General features: G+C 35.4%; 1 protein-coding gene across 3 annotated transcripts in view; it reads right to left on the bottom strand.

Annotated features, from left to right (window-relative positions):
- Positions 1 to 1,487: 1,487 nt before the first annotated feature.
- evi5l (ecotropic viral integration site 5 like) overlaps positions 1,488 to 20,459 on the bottom strand; it is a 46,602-nt gene continuing 27,630 nt past the window's right edge. For 2 of the 3 annotated variants that reach the window (XM_046837536.1, XM_046837538.1), the window contains 7 exons: positions 17,697 to 17,813; positions 17,344 to 17,484; positions 14,424 to 14,579; positions 11,693 to 11,839; positions 9,886 to 9,981; positions 9,584 to 9,679; positions 1,488 to 5,751 (listed from right to left, as the gene is read on the bottom strand). In XM_046837536.1, coding sequence (XP_046693492.1) covers positions 5,437 to 5,751; positions 9,584 to 9,679; positions 9,886 to 9,981; positions 11,693 to 11,839; positions 14,424 to 14,579; positions 17,344 to 17,484; positions 17,697 to 17,813 — 1,068 coding nt within the window. In that variant the 3' untranslated portion in view covers positions 1,488 to 5,436. The remainder of the gene's footprint in view (positions 5,752 to 9,583; positions 9,680 to 9,885; positions 9,982 to 11,692; positions 11,840 to 14,423; positions 14,580 to 17,343; positions 17,485 to 17,696; positions 17,814 to 20,459) is intronic. The other variant, XM_046837539.1, reaches the window with a different exon arrangement.

Genomic DNA, 20,459 nt, shown 5'->3' with positions numbered 1-20,459 from the left:
TTTCCATTACAGTACCAGTAAAGTGTTTCAAATAAAAAAGAAGTTGTCTGTCAACATAGAGAAGTTTGCAGTTCACACACATATGCATGCCACCAGTTGTATAAATATAAAAGCCAAATAATAGCTTACTAGACCGTCGTTCAGTCTCAGTTTTTCCTCAAGACCACTAGAATTTTGTGATTTATTATTATTAGCATTATTATTAGCATTATTGTTTTACTTTTTTTAGAGTGTAGGGAATCACAACAGATTTTACTTTACATATCATTAAAATTATATGAGCATCCTCTCCCTTGATCTGAATGTGTTACATTCCAACCTCACTAACCCCAAAACCAAGCTGGCCTAGAAATAACGTCAGCTTAGACCTAATGTGTTCTTTCGGTGGAAATTTCTGAACAGGGTTAGAGGATTACTGTCCATGAAGTAGATTTCACAGTTAAAGTGTTGCCACGTTGTGCAGAGATTTGAAGGTATGATAAACTCGTCAACGTTAGCAAATGAAGAAACAAACAATGAATACACAGATCCCGAATAATAACAACATAAAGCTCATTTTGATTCGAAGGTGGTATGTGTTTGTTTCAGGCCACAGTCTGTGCTACATGTGCTTATCAATCGGTTATAGTTTGGCACGAGGGTTTGAGAGTGGTTGGTTGGATTTTCAATTAAAGTGTTATGTACTCTCTCTGATAAGTTTGGTGTATGGCCTACAAAAAAGAAGAAAATGTTTGATATTCTATGTTTAGTTTTAGAATGCGATGCATTAAACTGATGTGTCAATGTCTCAGCCCAGACTCTGTTTTGGATTATCACAGGCGACAAAAATAAATCGAATTAATCAAGACCTCTCCACAAACACAGAAAAGTATGACACTATACAGCAGTATTACTTGGTAGAAATTTTGAGTGGTATTTTATATAAGGCATTTCATATCACCTGTTTTATGTGTTGGAGTGAGAATGCTGTGGGTTTTAGAAGTTGTGAGTCAAAGCATGATGCATAAAGCATCCGGGGATTAACTGCTTTACTTTGGTTAGTAAAAGGTGACAAGTGGTGTTAAAGGTAGTCTATACGTCTGAAAGAATGGACAGAGAAAGAGAAAGAAAACCAGAAAGAGAAAGAAGATAATGTGACAAGACAAAAAAGGTGATGAGCTGTGAAAACCGGCTGCAAAAGTGTGAAACCAATGTGAGCAGCTGCAATGATTTTAGACAAAATTTGGGTCATCTTAATATAGTCTGGAAAGCTAAAAGGCAACCATTTTAAATGTATTGAAAATATATACACCTTTGGCAACTAACAGGTCGGGTTATACATAAGCTTTTTCAGCTCAGGTTGAAAAAATAATACTAGTTTAGTTTTTCATTATTATTATTATTATTATTGATTTAAACCACACACACTTGAATATTGTCTTCTTCACAGATTTAATATCGGGGCGATAGAATTCAAAATTAAATAAGACACCACATAATCCAGCATATGAACTTTGAGAATAGTGTAAATTTTTATTCTTTTTTTGTTCATATCATTCATAAAGTACAGAACACAGTAATTAAATATTTTTATTATCATAATTTTTATGAATTTCATTTATGTAATATTTGACGAGACATTTGTTGACCTTCAAGAGTAAATAGACCGGATTTGGAGGGCATAAACAAAACCCAGACAGTTTATTCTTTAATACTGTTGAAGTCTAAAAGCAAGTCATGAAGGTGACTAGCAAGGGAAGGAACTCACACTGGTCGTTACAAGCCACTTTGACAGCATCCACACTTTGTCACATGAAAGAAAAATGTTTAAAATGTATAAAGATTGAGAAGAACACGAAGGGCAGGTTCGGAACACAACGGGTCAGAAACAATAGGTAGCTTCCATGTTTCCTTATACTGAGGAAAGGAAGAAAATGTCTTTGGAAACAAAGGGAATTACCAAAGTGGACAACTGATGCAGACTGACACTCAATAGACTCTACGTTCTTGCCATTTCACTTCATCTTTAACAGCAACAGTAGCAGTCTTTAGTGGCACTCTTTTTACAAGCATTTTGAATTAGTATTATCTGAAAAGGGTTATACATGGTATGTAAATATGTTATAAGTCTCTTGATGAAATTAGTTTTATGGCACTGAACAGGGGTCTCGAAACCCCAAACAAGTTCAACCATGATTCACTGAATCCATGATTGCAATAAATTAAAGGCAATGAACCAAACATAAATATATGTAAACAGTGGAGAGATTCTTCCAGTATCACAGTGATGGCAGGTGAAACAATTAAAGTGGGATAGTTTGAGAAACGACACGTTTGAGCACCATGGAAATAGTGTATGACACTTTGACTGATATACAAGTACATGGTCATTTGGTGTTCATTCTGGTTCATGTTTGGCCTATAAACCAACAGCAAGTTCTGTCCATGAAAATGATCCAATATATACTCCTTCCAATTTGGATATTAATGTATGAAGACAAGATTTATCCACCCAAACATTTATCTTGCTTGGACTTAAACTGATATTTGTACAGGTCTCTCCACATACACACACATGCATACACATACACCCTGATTGGTCAACATTCTCTGGAAGGCAAACATCAACCACAAAACAGTTACATGTTGTGATGTAAGAAGACCAAGATATGAGCCCAACTTCCTGTGAAATTTTCAAAAATGCTACATTAAGTCCCTTACACCAACACAGTGGGAGATGATAATGATATGTAACCTCAGACCCAGTCCACCAGCTTGTCTCACGATACGTTGGTGTTTAGTAATACTAGGAATAAATTTTGGCGCTTTTATAGTTTTCCTGCTGTTGCCAAAAATAAAAGCACATCCTTTTATCCAAAATCCATATGGTCATGTTTTATGGAGTATAGAAATTTAGTTGTAATTCTTCTCGCCATGTGCTGATTTTTGTTCCATACTGAATATGATGGTTAAAAGATGTTTAAAGGGTAAATGATTCGAATATCCAAGCTGAATGATGTTAGCTGCTTGTCAAACATCACATCCATGTAAAAACCCTGTAGCCTCTTCAAAACAGAAGTAAAACATCTGCCGCTCACAAATAGACATGCTGTTCTTTGACAACAGGCTTTATAATTTCTTAATATCGTTTGCTTTATAATATACATTAAATACATCTCTCACATCACTCTCTGTTATGTACCATACATATATATGTTTTAAAAAAAAAAAAAAAAAAAGGAGCTTTGTTTACAGATACGGAACAAAACCTTTTACCTTTCTAGGCATCTGTCCTTAATTATACACCCACTCATATCCACATCTGGTTCAAAGACAAGCATGATATGTGTTGGAGTACATTTGAGATTAAATGAACTAAGGCAGGGCTGAAATCACTGACAAACGCACTATCAAGAGAAATTCTCACAGAACCTGCATGAGTAATGAAGAGAAAAATAAAAAAGAGATCACCACAAGTGTCAACACGATGAGAAACATGGTTGCTGTGGCCTGATTTCACACAACCAAGATAAAAATCGAAATGTACATAACTACAACTAACAAGATATTTTTAAAAGGAATTATTTCATGGCATTCATTAGATTTTATTGTTTTAAAATTTGGCCTAAGAAACAAAAGTGGTATTTACACATTATAATTCACTATGCCAAATCAAAAACCCAGTGCTGACCAGTTTATTTTACACTTAAGGAAACTTAATTTTGCCATGGAAAATGATCTATTATATAAAAAACATCAAATTCAAGTAACCCTCAAGTATTCACATAGTGTGCATTAACACACTGATACTACATGGGATTAGAAGTGTTAGAAAATGTGCATATATGAAATTATAAGGAATTTATATAAAAAAAAAAAAATAAAAAAAAAGGATTACTAGCAGCACACGTTAGATATTTTCTCATTTCATGGAGACCTTAAAATGCCATTATGTTGCAGCTTTAACTTTTGGCACAGAATAAAAATTTCAAGGAGTATTTATATGTATGTTGGTCTCTATATATGTATAAAATAATAATAATAAAAAAAATAATAAATAATAATAAAAAAACATAAATAACATGTACAATTTGGCAAGTGTAAGATATAGTTTTTGTAGTTTTGTGTTCTTTTTCAGCACTGAAATAAACTTTTACCGTCCTTGTTTTTAATGCACTGAGACACACACAAACACAAATTAGCTACAGTAGATACTTGTAGGTTTTTTTTTTAGCTACGTGTCTATTAACATCTATTAACATACTAACATACAACAAACGTTTATGTCAAGCTTCTGTCCTTTTTCCCTTCCTTCAAATAAAGTGATTGGAGTGTGTTTCAAGATATGTCAAAAGTGCGCTCCTGTGGCAAGAGACTCTATGTACAGACAAGGCTGCAATATTTAATGATCCTGACCTTTTTATCTAACTTCAACTATTTTTCTACCAGAGGCTTGCAACTGTGGATTGGTCATTCAGCCTCTCTGCACCCTTACCTGAAGTGATTTAGATCACTTTTTATTTACGATTTATATCATCCATCTCCCAAAGAACTGATGTTACACATTCAGAGTGGTAGTGCAGTTAAAATAATTGCTATTGTGGGTTCTAACTCATGGATGTGATAATAGCTAGGGCCTTATATATTTAATTTCTGTCTAATGGTTAGGCATTAGTTTTGCCAGGTCCAAAATAAATGTATGCAGTGGTATTTTCAAAACATCTCTCTTCAACATTAATGTTAATGCAGTAGCTTACTGCCTTAACAGAAAAAAAGATCCACTTCAACGTAAATGCCTCCCACATCAATATAATGTATCTCCTTCTAGCTACAAAATAAATACATTTTACAAGTAATCGACATGTCAGAACAAAACTTAGGTTTGGCGATGAAATGTAACTCAACATGTCGGAGCATCATTTACACATCACATCATTGAAAAAAAGGGGTACTAGATGATAAAAAACACCACTGCACTTCTTTTCATAGAAAAATTTACCCAAGAAAGATTTTTCTATTGTATTGATTCACACACAAACTGTCTTCACAATCATGTCATCAATATTACTTCTGTTTCTGCATTATAGTCATGAAAATAGGGCACTAGACACTAGAAGTGTGTTTGTGTGCATGTGCGTGATCATGTGCGTCTAAAGCCGATGCTGATGGGTATTATTGGACGTTTCAGGACCAGTTTTGCACAAGTCTACCTTCACTACTCCAGAGGAAAAGGTAAAGAGATGTAAGGATGGAGACACAGGAAGGGATTGAAGGATGACCTCTGTCTAGGTCCACTTTGTATATACATTGAGTCCTCCTTTTGAACTAACCCCAGAGTTTTGCCTTTTAGGTCTATCAACATGGGAGAGTGTCAGCATGTGTGCCGAGTTTCACCTCCCCATGCTTTTGATGACTTTTGTCCTATCTGCTTCACCCTCCTGCACCAAATGCCCCACTTCAGTTCTCTGGGGCCTCAGCGTACACCATGTCTGGATAAAGCTGCTGCTGGGTGGGTGCTGTGTCCTGACACGGGAGGGTGGTGTGGGATTCGTTCCTCTCGTCTCCGTCACTCTCTGTGCTGCCTTCGCTGTCCAGGCGGGTCGAGGTGTGGTGGGAATACAGCGCTGTGCCAGGCAACGGGCTTTGCAGCAGATCATCGTCTGAACTCAGGTAGTCTCCCTCTGCAGAAACCGGGCTTGACAAACACAGGTCCTGATAGGCGGAGCCTCCAGAGTTCTGAAATTTGGACCGCTGACCACGTAGCTGCCTTATCTGAAATGAAGTGTTATAAAGAAAAAAATCATTATAGAAAAAACTACAGAAACATCGCCCCCTCGGTAAAAAAAATACATTGAAGGTGTTAGCTAGTTTTCAAGGTTTAAGTTTACAAGATAAATAGATATTTAACCTGGATCTGAAATCTGAACCTGACCATGTGTCTCCTTTGGACAGTATAGCTCTTGGAGGAGCTGCTGAACATTCAGTATGTAATAATAATTATGAGGTACAATCCACAGCCTAGGCTTTTATAAGAATTCCCAGAAGTCAATATAATTTTTAATTAATATTATCCTCTGAGCATTTTGTTTTTTGTGACAATTACAGTATATATAGTAGTCTACTGGAACCAGTTTTACATTTATATTACTTAATTTAGAATTGCGGTCTTTTCAGTCAGCTGTAGTACACTGTAGATTTTTTAAAGATTGTATATTGTTGCTTTTTTTCCCCCTCTCTTTTTCTTGCAACAGTCCATTAAGCAAAGGATGGGTCTATTCCAACTACTAACACATACAAAAATATGCACATTCAACGTTTTTTTTTTTAAATGTTCACCCCACATAAAAACATTAATCAAACTTGAAATATGCTGGGATTTTGGTTATTTCATTTAATCTTCAGTAGCAAGCAATATTAAAGAACAACAACAACAATTACATGTATGAACTCGTAGGCTAAACAAGCAGTAGCAAGCAGTAAAACAAACATCAACAAAAAATACATGTGCGAATTTACAGGCTAAGACACAAGCACATAATTAATCTGAATTTAAAAGCACACAGTGCTTGTTTTCCTAATAGTACACTTTTGTCTGAAGCTAGGAGTTTATTATTACTATTCTTATTATTAGTAGTAGTTGTTTTAGGAGTAGTAGTGCTAGTAGAGCTGCTTTTAAACATATACTGTACAGAAAGTTAATTCAACCATTTTATTTATGTTTCATTTTCTGCAGCTGTGATGCTCTGTAACCTCTGTGAGAATTCTGGTCTGCACTGGTTCGATACACATGGTGGAATATGTGTGTCATAAATGAGGAATTTAGGCTGCATTGCTGCTAAAAGTGAGGTAAGAGCAAAAAAAAAAAAAAACCACCCACAAACCTATCACGACAAGATAAAATGGGTTGATTTGCTTCTGGTAAATAAAAAGGGGCTGGTGGAAACATAGCTGTGGTCCAAATATGATGTATAATAATTAAAAGTATAAGGAAATCCCTCCCCAGGGCAACATTATTTATTTAGTGTACATAACACTTTTTTTTTTTTTTTTTTTAAATGCATTGGGTTTACATAAGCAGATTTGTACAATACTAAACTGACTCTAACCATCATCTTTTAAAAAGTGATTCACATGCACATACATCTTTATGTGGTATGCTAAGTATGCATGTAGTCACATGTATTCTGTGTGTGAAAAGCGTAGTGAGAGGATTTCCTTGCGTGACTGGAGTGGACCACAATTTTATGTCTCATTTCATTTCTCTTACTTTGACTCATTGAACTTTGCATGAGAGAATGGTACAGGTAAGGAGCCCAAAAAAAAAAAAATCTCAGATATCACGTCATGGAATTCCCAAGTAGAGCTCAGACAATTTGCAAGTGGGGGCGGAGCAGTGGTAAACCAATGAAAAAGCTCCCTGTGATTACAATCTTTGCAAACTCCGCCTCTCACTTCCTCGCAGAGCTTTCAGTGAAAACCACAAAGCAAAAGTCAGTGCACAACCCGTACGAAACAGGCCACCGAGATTTACCTGAAGAGAAGAACTACCAAATAAAAAGCAATTTAAAATTTTCTAAAACAATTATGATAATTAAAATGTATCAACTATAACAACCATACATCAACCATTATGAACAGCAACAGAAATTACTTTGACCTCTCCATTAAATCTCCAGTTTTTTATGAGCTTCATGAAAATATTAAATATCTAGTTAATCAGCTGTTATTGGTTATAAACTTTGACCTAACTATTGTATCCGATTTCTCTTACTAATTATTGAACATTCTTGATTAATGAGTGGTTTTGAAAAAACTGCTTCTGGTGGCGCTGGCAAAATTTTACCCGATTTCCTAAAGCTTAGATTTGTATGTAAACACTGGCCGTAGGGCTCAAATAACGTGACTAAAAAAAAGACAGAGAGTGGTGAGTGGCAAAACCAACAAAAAGGAAGATGACGAGTACTAAGAGCGAGAGTAGTGGAGAGAAGAAGGGACGGAGAGTAAGAAAATGGAGAATGTCAACATACTCTCACACCCTCAGTCACGAAAGGCTCGTCTCTGGATGAGCAAGCACAGCCTATGTAAAGACGACTATGTGTGTGGGGGTAAAAACAGCACATCAGCGTCTCGCGCACACATACACGCATCAAAGCTCCCCCTGCGTGCCTCTGTTTGTATATGGCACAGTAGATAAATGGGAGAAATAGGTTGTGTGGTCAGTACAGTGGCTTTTGATGCTATTTTACTACTCTGTTTCTCAGATGTAAAGTTAATAGATTGACAGATGATTGGTTGAATTTACCCTGCTCTCCACACCACAGATACACCAGCATGCTAATGCCTGGAAATGACTAACCATCAACAATAATAAGTACATTAACACAATTATAAAGTGTTTGAATTGAAGGTAGGAAAAAACAGGTATGCATAATCATTGTGGGATTTTAACTACATGCTCGTGAAGAGTATTTCTTTTTTGCTGCTTCTTTGTATCCATGTTAACATAAAATATATAATTGATATATAGCTTTCCTAACACAATAGTTCATTTACTTAGTCAACCCTATGTCTCATATGTCAAGGTTTTTTTTGTTTTCCTGAATTGAAAATTGATATTAGTGAGGTTTGGACTTTTTCTTATGAAGAGAAATCAGCTAGCAATTAAATCTAAGTAGCTTTTTGATTTTGATATTTAATCGTGATTAATCGCATAATTGTCATGAGTTAACTCGTGATAATCGCAACTTATTCGCACATTTTTATCCGTTCTAAATGTACCTTAAATTAGTACTTTTCAGATTTTTATACTCTAATCAACATGAGCATGGACAAATATGGATGCTTTAGGCAAATGTATGTTTATTATTAATGAAACTATACTCAACAGAGCATGAATACAAAATTCTTGTAAATGTTTTATAGTAATTATGGTGTTTAAATTACGTAAATCATCAGGACACCAAACCAAACTTTTGCCTTGCCAGACGGGTTTTATTGCCGGCTGTGTGCATCATAGCGGATTTTGGTGATTGATTTGATACGTGGAGCATCAGTAAAACAAATGTTTAGAATAGTTTTTCAGTAGAGATTTTTTTTGTTTATTTTATATCTAGAGAAAGGAAAGTAGTGAATAAATGTGTGTTGCATTGAAGGTTTAAATTTTGCCTCTTTTATATTTAATTATATATTTATTTATATTTTTAATGAAAAGGGTCAAACAGAAATGCACGCTGTATTAATTGTGCGTTAATAAAATTAGTGGCGTTAAAATTAAATTGCAATAATGCATTAACGCGTTAATTTTGACAGCCCTAATATATGTTTATATTGCTACAATATATTATATATTATATTGTAGCAGTCATTTACTGTACATCTATATAAAAATAGTTTAAATAATGTAAATAATATAATATTATAAATAATGCTTTGACATTGAAGTACATGCACTGTCATATGCAAATCAAGAAGGGGGACAAAACTTTTTCAAGGAATTGTAGGTGAGAAAAAAAAAATGCTAATACATGCCTGTTTTTTCCATAGAGAATCTGTAAATACAGTGTCTGTGAGTGTGTGAGAATTTGTGTGTGGGTGTCAGCCTTACCTCATTCTTAAGCTCAGCAATCTGTTCCCTCAACTGATCAATGTACTGCCTGGAGTCAGAATGATTTAGCTGACCTTGTATTAGCCCTTCTTCTTTCTACAAAACAACATTCAATGAGACACACAGATACACCACATTTAAAGATATAGCAGACAAACAGTACAGCACATATCAGTGTATCAGAGAATGTACACACACACACACACACGCACACACACACACACGCACACACACACACACGCACACACACACACACACACACACACACACACACACACACCCACATACATTTGTGCACATACTTGCAATTCTAGCTCAGCTATTTTTTGCCGGAGTTCAGCCATGGCTGCCATACTGTCTGCTTCCCTCAAACGCACTGCCATCACCTCCTCTTTACTCTGAAACAGAGTGCAAGACACCCATAAAGATAGAGGAAAAAATGTTTTAAGAGAGAGGTCAAACAGCAGTTCTTTTCTGTTTTTAACTCACACATACACACTGACCTTTTATTACACTTGATTTTGTTTTTAATGGTTTTTAAAGCTTTTGCTAATAGAGTCGACTATACTGCATGCTGCATTGTGAATATTCACAATACTTTACTATAATTTTATTATATATTATTGTTTAATTATGGTACTTTATAATGTCCTAAGTACTTTTACTTTAAAAGTACTTAAGTGCCAGAATTAATGCCTTGTATACAGTATGTTGAAGCTATATAACAAACAAATTTATTATGATTGAACTATATTTATTATTTGTTTAAAAACATACAAACAAATTCTCTATGGTTACTGATGGCTGATATGATTATAACCAGTTAAATGAATAATCATAAGAACTATAATATTATTCAGTTAAATATTACTGATTAATAATTATTTATTATTTAGTAACTATAGTTAAGAACAGAATAAAAGAATTTATTTTCAATAAATAAATTGTGGTGTGTGGTGCTGAAGCTTACCGTTCCCATCCAACGTTGTTAACTTTTGTACAAGGGTTAAGGTATTATTCCTATTATATCACAGCAATTTTAAATTTTTTACTTAGATTTTTGGCCCCTAACCAGAGCAACCTACAATTATCTTCTTTAGTTGAGGGATAAGGGCCGTGCACAAAGGCCCAGCAGTGCTCAAGGGCCCAACACTAGCATCTTGGTGGTGCTGGGATTTGAACTCACAATGTTCTGGTATAAAGTCCAACATCTTACCCACTGAGCTTCCACCCCCTAATATTGATTAATTATTAAAGGATGTTATGTTTTACTTTAAACCAGTACATTTAAATGTTGTAAAACATCTCAGACAAATAAGTTCCTTTTATTGCTTATAGCAGGTATAAACCATTGTTCTCGGTTTCTGTTTTTCTGTTTCTAAGAAACTACATAGAGCCATCAAGAACATGTTTATCAATCTAAACCTTGGATTTAATTTGCGATTGTCAAAGCTGCTGTTATAACAAATAAAACATATTCTGACCAAATTTGATTTGAGAACTGTACTGCATTCTGGAAAATGTTATTATGATGCAGCCACAGTTAAACTGTTCGCTGTATGTCATCATGAATACTATACAATATGTTATGCAAAATGTAATGATACGCTTATCGATCCAGTCCTTTCCTACAATATCTTATCGGCATTTAACATGGTCTGATGTTTATGTTAGCTGCCCAAGACCATGAGTCTTGTATAATATCACATGCAATTATAAATATATGTAGTGTAGTAATATAGTGGAACATTTACACAATAAATAACATTACACATATTTTAGTTTCAGTTCACTAGTTTCAGTTTAGTAGAGGGATTGCAGTCACACAATGACCAAAGAGATAGCAATACTATGGCAGACATGCCGTTCAACTTAAGGTTGAATGTAAAAAAAGGTAAATTTTCATGCTTTATGAACAAGCATGTGTGCTGTAGAGTACTGTAGAATACTGTAGAGTACAATTACATTTATAAAAAAAAAAAGAAACCAACCAATAAGGATATTGTTATAAAATGAATACCTCAAAAAGTACAGCATGAAAGAGACATCAAAATAAGGATACACAAAATGCATGATCGCATGGGTGATAAAGAAATTAGTACACCGTACCTTACAGTCTAACTCGGCCTGCTTCCTTTTCATTTCATTTAGCTGACTCTGCAAGCTCTTGCTGTGTGACAAAGCATTCTGCAGCCTCTCCTGCAGGGTAGCGCTCTCCTTTTCGTGGCGAGTAATCGCCTTGCTATAGATCTGATTCTACATTTAACAAAAACACATCATATATTCACAGTTGGAAATCACATACAAAATATTGCTCATGTGAATCATGAAGCTATGGAAAAAAAACACCAAAATTGTACTTACTTCTATACCACACTATCAATGGCATTATATTTTTATATCATATAAATATGGCACTATAAAGTTCTATAAATGCTCTAATGCCTTATAAATTACTATAGCCACATTATTGTATTATCAGTTTTTTTAACGACATTCTCAAACACATGTTGATGTAGCAATAATGTACAAGTTGTACCAAGTACAAAATGTTGGGAGTAAACTATTATAAACAACATTATTACCTATATCTTTATTAACATGACCTAAAACTAAATTTACATTCAAAATGTAATATACATAAGCTGTGTACAGTCGTGGCCAAAGGTTTTAAGAATGACACAAATATTAATTTTGAAGTCTGCTGCTTCAGTAGTTTTAGATCTTTTTGTCAGGGTATACTGAAGTATAATTACAAGCATTTCATAAGTGTCAATGTATTTTATTGACAATTACATATTGTTTATGCATATAGCCAATATTTGCAGTGTTGACCCCTCCTTTTCAAGACTTCTGTAATATTCCCTGGCTTGCCGTCTTCTCGGCCACATCTTGACTGATGGAAGCCCATTCTTGCATAATCAACACTTGGAGATTGTCAGAATTTGTGGGTTTTTGTTTGTCCAGCTGCCTCTTAAAAATTGACCACGAGTTCTCAATGGGTTTAAGGTCTGGGGAGTTTTTTTAAACATTGACCCAAAAATTATGACATCAAAAGGTGCTCCATTAGGCTGAAAAAGGCTTTGTTAATCACAAAAATGTTCTTGGATATTTTTGTACCATTCTTTATTCCTGGCTGTGTTCTTAAGCAAAATTGTGGGAGAGCCCATTTACTTGGGTAAGAAGCACCCCCACACATGAATGGTCTCAGGATGCTTCACTGTTGGCATGACACAGGACTGATGGTAGCGCTCAAGTTTTCCTCTCTGGACAAGCTTTTTTCCAGATGCCCCAAACAATCAGAAAGGGGATTCAGATGCAGATGCACTCACAACCACCTGCTTCCATTCCTGAGCAGCTCTGCACTGTGGTGCCCCCGATCATTCTTAAAACTTTTGGACATGGCTGTAGACTTACGGCTTTCGAACATAAGCCTAACATTACTATTTGATTCTATAAATGCTATGACTTTATTTAGACAGTATTATTAATTACTTTGATTTTTCCAAGAATATGATTTTTAGATCCAAATATTAGCAAAATCCTTTTAACAATGATGTAACAAAGCATTTAGTCTTCTAAGATGGACAGAAATAACAATTCAAGATGGATATTAAAGGAATTGAAATTTTACAAAAGAAGTTCTGTTTCATAAATATCTGGACACTAACTTGTTGAAGTTATTGTTATTTGTGCGGTCTACCACTGTATTGTGGAGTTGAAATAATGGATGTGAAAATATTATTAATTATTACCCCTAATTTAAGTGTATTTACATCCAAATTGAGTGGACATTGTATGAATGAAAAGACCTTTTAAATATGGCCCTCTCTTTTAAAGAGACCAAAAGTAATCGGCTAATTGGCTGCTTAGCAGTTCTGTTGTTTAGTTGGTGTTTTATTCCCTAATTATTTCACTCCCAAAAATGCATGTGTACAAGCAACAAGAAAGAACACACTGGAACACCATGGAAACTAACTTTTTTCCTTTTTTCCTCTGGTAAAAACAAACCTCTTCAGAACAGTTGGCTAGATCAAGAAAACCATTCAGGAAGCTGGCAAATCTGTGTCAAAGTCAACAATCAAGTGAATTCTTCACCAGCGTCAACACAGAAGGTTTACCACAAGATGTAAACCTTTGGTAAGCCTCAAAAACAGGAAGGCTAGAATATGAAGACGGGAAGGAACTGCTCATGATCTGAAGTTTACCACCATATTTAATTGCATAGACATGGCTGCCAATGGAACTGGTTCACTTGTATTAATTGCTGATGTGAGTTATGAGTGTATAGAGCTATATTATCTTCTCAGATTTAGCAAAAACTCATTTGATTGCGCTTCACAGTTCAAGCCTAAAGCCATTTTTAAGGTAAAAAAATGAAATAGCCAAACAATCATCTGACCTATATCCAACTGAGCAGGCAAATTTATTTTTTTGCTTTTTGAAAGCAAAACTGAATACAAAGCACCCCATGAACAAGCTGGAAGTGAAGACAGCTGCTGTAAAGGCCTGACAGAGAATTACCAAGGAAGGATGCCACTGTCTGTTGATGTCTATGGGTTTCAAGCTTTTGGGTCATTGACTGCAAAGAAGTACAATGACAATTTTATGTATGATTATGTCAGTTTGTCTAATTTCTTCATTCTTTTATAAACAGGGTCCATTAAAAAGCAGGGGACTCTGAAATTCCTACATTGTCCACCTAATTTGAATGTAAAAATGTAGGTGTCAAACTAGCATTAATTAGCTGCATTGATAATTATTCATGTATTTGTGAAGACCTTCTACAAGACATAATGAATAAAGATACTGTGTGTGTGTATGTGTGTGTCTTTCTAACCTGGCTCTCCAATTGCCCATTTTTAAGTTTGACCTCTTTGACCTCAGCCTGTGCATGAGCCTCTTTCAGTCTCATGCTCATCAGCTTGTCCTGCATTTCATTCAGGGCATTTTTCTTAGGAGACTCTTTCCAGTGGCCACCACGTGATGTGTAGTGCTGAGAAAGACAGATAGAGGAAGTCATTTAAATTAGGAGTAAACACAGCCAAGCACAATGTGGATTGCATGTGGACCGATTCCATTATATTGCACATAATTATGCAGAACCACAATCTTTTCTGTTCTCACCACTGTAAAGAAGCACGTATATGGTATTTGTATACTGTAACAACTCCGTTAAGACAACTAGCCTTGTGGAATAGCCTCGAAATTGTTTATTTATTAAATGCATAATTCTGAGTTTGGCTGAGTGGTTTTTCATTAAGATTTGTAGCACGTTTGAGTATTTGCGATTCATTTTAAATACAGGGTTTGGTCCACTTTTAGGTGGTTTTTTTTATTAATCTAGTAAATTAGACAGATTTGGACCATCAAATTCACCTAATTTCTCATGCATTTCCTGTGTTAGGTCAAATAGATTTCTTTCAGCTTTTATTTGCTATTATCAGATTTTTACTGGGTCATATGTTGTTAAATGTGGCAGGTGGATGGTAACTCTTAATTTCAGTTTGTGGCCTTTATAACATTTTAGACACATTTGGAAGTATTTTTTGAATCATTTTAATATTGAAAAACCTGCTGAAACATTTAAACTTTCTTTCTTGAGGTGTTCCTTCAGTATTTCTATATAATCCTAATTTGGCAATTCTTCATGAAGCATTTACAACCCTAATTCTAAAAAAGTTGGAAAACTGTAAAATGTAAAAAATTTGAATGCAATGATTTACATATCTCTTATATATCTTGCATTTTCAACTTAATGGCTGAAACACGTCTCAAAAAAGTTGGGAAAGGGCCATGTTTACCATTGTGTGGCATCACATCTTCTGTCCGTATACATCTGGGAACTTAGGAGACCAGCTCTGATCTCCTTAGTTGTTTTGGGAGAGGAATGTTGTCCCTTATGTGTCTAATACAGGATTCTAGCTGCTCAACAGTTTTGGGTGTTCTTTGTTGTGGTTTTTGTTTTATGTTGCTCAAAATGTTTTAAAATGGTGAAAGGTCTAGACTGCAGGCAGGTCAGTTCAGCACATGGACTCTTCTACTAGGAAGTCATGCTATTGTAATGATGCAGTATTGTCTTGCTGAAATATTCAAGGCCTTCCTTTTCTGGAAAGAAGCATTTGTTGCTCTAAAACATGGATATGCCATTTAGCATTATTGGAATCTTTCCAAATGTGCAAGCTGCCAATTCCACCATTGCACTAATGCACTCCCATACCATCAGAGATGCAGCTTTTTGAATTAAGCACTGTTAACAAGCCAAATGGTTCCTCTCCTCTTTAGTCCAGAGGACTGGTTTCCATGAGATCCAAAAATAAATAGAAATTTCGATTTGTCTGACCACTGAACAGTTTTCGAATGTATATTAAATATATTTTAAATGAGCTTTGGCCCAGAGAGGATGGTGGCATTTTTGGATCATAATCACGCATGCCTTCTTCTTTGCATGATAGATATTTAACCTAAATTTGTGGATTACATGGCAAACTGTGTTCACAGAAACTGATTTGAGGAGGTGTTAGTGAGTCCATCCAGTGATTTCCGTAACAAAATCATGACGTTTTAAATGCAGCGTCGACTGAAAGGCTGAAGATTACAGGCATTCAAATCGCCCTTGTCCCTTGTGCAGAGAGATTTCCCCAGATGTTTTAAAACTTATGATATTATGTACTGTAAATATGAAACTTTCAACTGTTTTCCAATTTTATTTTGAGGAACCTAATTATAAAATTGTTCCACAATTTGTAGACACAGTCCTTTATAGATTGGTAAAACTCTCTTTATTAACTATTTATTTCTGAGAGACTCTGCCTCTCTAATATCTATGTATACCTAGTCATCTTACTTACCAGTCGTCAATTCACCTTTTTTTTCTTAAACGAGTTTAAACATTTGATATGTTTTCATGGTCTATTGTAAATAAAATATGGGTTTATGAGATTTGCAAATCATTGCATTCTGTTTTTATTTACATTTTGTACAGTCCCAAATGTTTTAGAAATGGGAAATATATATTATTTATTTTATTTCATCAATTTAAATTATTTTTTATTTTACCAAAGAAGTACTTATGCTTGGCGGACTGTTTCGAAAGGGCTGTTTCGAAAGGGCTCCCTGGGAGGAACTGCACTTGTGGACTTTTTTTGAGTGCTTGAATTTTCCCATTATGTGAAGAGACACATGGGGCATGTACACTTTTTTAATTAAAGCTGTAATAAATTTTTATTTGTACTTAAGCTTTTGCCCCCAACGTTATATGATCAGAACTTTGAACGCTCATCATTATTTTATCATAATGTTAATTAGTAGTCACTTACCATATAATTACAGTTGTAATGCCAGGCTGATCTTAATGTAAAGTTTGTGTTTAACCAATATTTCAGTAGTTCTTCATCTCTAGTAAAGTACATACTCTAGAGCAGAAATTTAAACGCTCTTAGATCCCCAGCTCAAAACTAAACCATTTGACCTTTTGGTTGACATTGAAAACTTCCCTGAAAAGGTTCCTGCAGTGATAACATACATCTAAATGTTTTGACTCATATATGGGCCTTGAGGTGGGAGGTGGTACCTCAGTGGGTAAGGCATTAGACACTGGATCTGAAGGCTCACAAGTTCAGATCCCACCACCACGCAGCCACTGCTGGGCCTTTGAGCAGTGCCCTTAACCCTCAACTGTTCAGTTGTAAATCACTCTGAATAAGGTCTTCTGCCAAATGCCATACATATAAATGATAGTCCCTTTAAAGCTATGCTACCTGCCAGCGCTGGTTAAGTTCAGTGACCATATCCTGCATCTCTCTAAAGGAACGCAGTGTCTCCAACTCTCTCATCTTGACCTGTTTTAGCTCCTCTTGCAGCTGCGCTACGTTCGTCTCATCAGGCAGGGAGCTGCTCCTCTATACACACACACACACACACACACACACACACACACACACACACACACACACACACACACACACACACACACACACACACACACACACACACACACACACACACACGTCAGTTTAAACACAAACAAAATGTTATATGGTATGACAGTTTGTCATATTTGTTTATATTTATATAGTTTATGTTTATTACATATATACACACACATACTGACCTTCTCAAGGTCCAGTACTTTGTCCTGCATCTCCTTCAGTGCACCAAGGAGCTCCGCTTCCTGAAGGCGAGACTGTTCGAGCTGAGCCTGCAGCCCGTTCACAAACTGCTCTGTATACTAGAAAGAAGAAGGAGAGAAACACTGACATGCTTAATCTGAAAAAGTTAAACCTTTGGGGTTTTTTGGACTGTTTGGGGTTGTGGCATGTTAAGAACTATTAGATGATTTTGTCCTTTTTTTCTTTTCTCCTCTGGCCTCTCTCATCAGCAATACTCTTTGTTTCTTTGATAGAATATATATATATATATTTATTTATTTTTACACCATTCTCTGTAAAGATGGTTGTTTGTGAAAATTACAGGAGATAAGCAGTTTTTTTTAAATACTCACCACAGCTGCACCATTAAAAATCACACATTTTTTTATTCTGAAGTTTGATGCAAACATTTAACTGTTTCTACATGATTTTATACACTGTGCTGCTGTCGCATGATTGGCTGATTAGGCAACTGAATGAACATGCAGTTTGAAAAATGAAAATGAATTTTACATTTTCATTTTGTATTTTAAGCCACTTCAACATTCTCTCTATTTCACAGTATTTTATACTGAACTGGCTCTCAGGATTATCTATAAATATTCATAGGCCTGTTTGGTTTTCTTTCTTCGCATAAGGCAAACAAATCTTTTTGCCTATTTGTGTGTGGTGAACAGTAACCAAGTAAATGTAATTCGTTACTGTATTTAAGTTTTTCACATATCTATACTTCACTCGAATATTTTCGTTTGGAGAGACTTTTAACTTCACTAAATTTCAAAGTCAAATATCTCACTTTTTACTCAACTACATTTCACAAAATCAGTCGTTCGTTTTTATTTAAGTGGATTAAAACTTAACTCTTTAAACACGCAACAAGTCACCAATCAGGGTAGAGGAGCATGTTTTAAACTTGTTTTGATTGCTGCTTGACAGTGGCACATTTAGGAGACATGGCAGCCGCCCATGGAGGCATCTTGCCCTTTAGGAGGGGGTCCACGGAGACAAAAAAAATATATTGTTTTTTTTTAATTATTATTTATATACCACTCATTTGCACGGTTGCATCTATTATTATATCTTGTCACGGTGAATGAAGCTGGTCGAGAGTCGGAGTGTGCACCCACCGCCAGAGAAGTTCCCTCACTCATATACACAGAAAGAAGAGACAGGGGTTGGGTGACGTCACCTCAGTAAGGAGAGCTGAACTCAAATTTTAATTATGGATGACAAAAAAAAAAAAAAAAAGGTCAAAACTCTTAGGAGCACAATTCAGAAAAAGAGGAATGAAGTATAGGGGAAACGAGCAAAAGATAAAGGTGTGTATGCAGCTCTATCTCTCACAATCTCGTTATGAGGATAGTATATGATAATGCATTTAATGAAATGGTTTAATAACCGTATAACACTTATGCTGTTTTGCTGTGTTGCCTGCTGTGCTTTTACTCAGAGCAACAATATTTGTTTTAGCCTGCATAACATTATAATTTATAGTATGTAGTTTATCATAATGTATGTGACTTGTAACAAAACAATTTAAAACCTAACTAGTCGAAAGAGTTGTTTGGTTCTTGGTCCTGAGAGTTTGATAAATTGTGCAATAAATGCATTTAGGGTGATATTTATACATGGAATGGAGCTCTTAGAAATTTATTGTGGACTGCTTTGAGAATGTGTCTTACTCATCAAATAGGAGCTTTTCAAAGCTGAAACTAAATAATGGGGGAGACATTGGGTCATGGCGTGGTTCATCCAGGGCGTCATTCAAGCTAGAACCGCCATTTCCACTTGGAGGTATCTACTTAGCACGAACATACAGTTCACCTTCAGTTCAACATCAAGCAGAACATATTAAGAGTAATAAATGATGGAAGAAACTCCTGACTCTAATTTGCCACAGGACCCATGTTCTTATTTGTGCGATTTTTTTAACGTCATTAAAAAGCAGGTTTTGGCATCATGATAAATGTAATAAATATCAATCAGTGTTTGACTCATTAATATCATTCTATTAATTGATCTTTGTGCTGAGAGTCACATTAGAGTCTTTTCACATAAACTGAGTTGATTAGGCAAAGAGTGTGATAAAAATTATAAGACATTATAGCCATAATAAATCATAGTACTTGGATACTTGAGTACATTTGAATACAAATACTTTTATACTTTTAATCAAGTGAAAGTTTAAAGGGAGCACTTTAACTTTTACTGGAGTCATATTTACTGTATCTCTACTTTTACTCAACTACATTGTTTGTGTACTTCATCCACCACTGTGGTTATACATAATACAAATTTTACATTATACAAATACATAATGGCTTTACTTAATTAATCTATCTCACTGACAGTTGAACTTAAGGCTCTGTTTTGTGGAAAGTACAAATCGAATCAAGCGCAAGAACCCGCAGCCAAGCATAATTTCCGAAAATGACATTGTGTGAAGATCACTGTTGGTACGGGTGTTCAAACTGATACTTGCTCAACTGCCACACCATCATCTTTGTATTATAACACATTTTGTAAACCAGACCCCTGGTTGCATAGCCATGTTCATCTCCCTTAGAACTAACAGTGTTTGTTTCAGTGTGTGCGTGTGTGTGTGGAGGTCATGGTGTGCTTGCTGTAAGGCTGTGGCCTAGCGGGAAAGCTGTGGCCTAGCGCATACAACGCATTCTCACGGCGCTTAACTTCTCATTCTTAGCATCCCTCCAGTTTTCCACTCA

The sequence above is a fragment of the Silurus meridionalis genome, chromosome 24 (assembly GCF_014805685.1).
Source record: "Silurus meridionalis isolate SWU-2019-XX chromosome 24, ASM1480568v1, whole genome shotgun sequence".
NCBI classification, from domain to species: domain Eukaryota; kingdom Metazoa; phylum Chordata; class Actinopteri; order Siluriformes; family Siluridae; genus Silurus; species Silurus meridionalis.
Note: the sequence above shows the minus strand (reverse complement) of the source record. Positions and strands in the feature narration are given on the sequence as shown.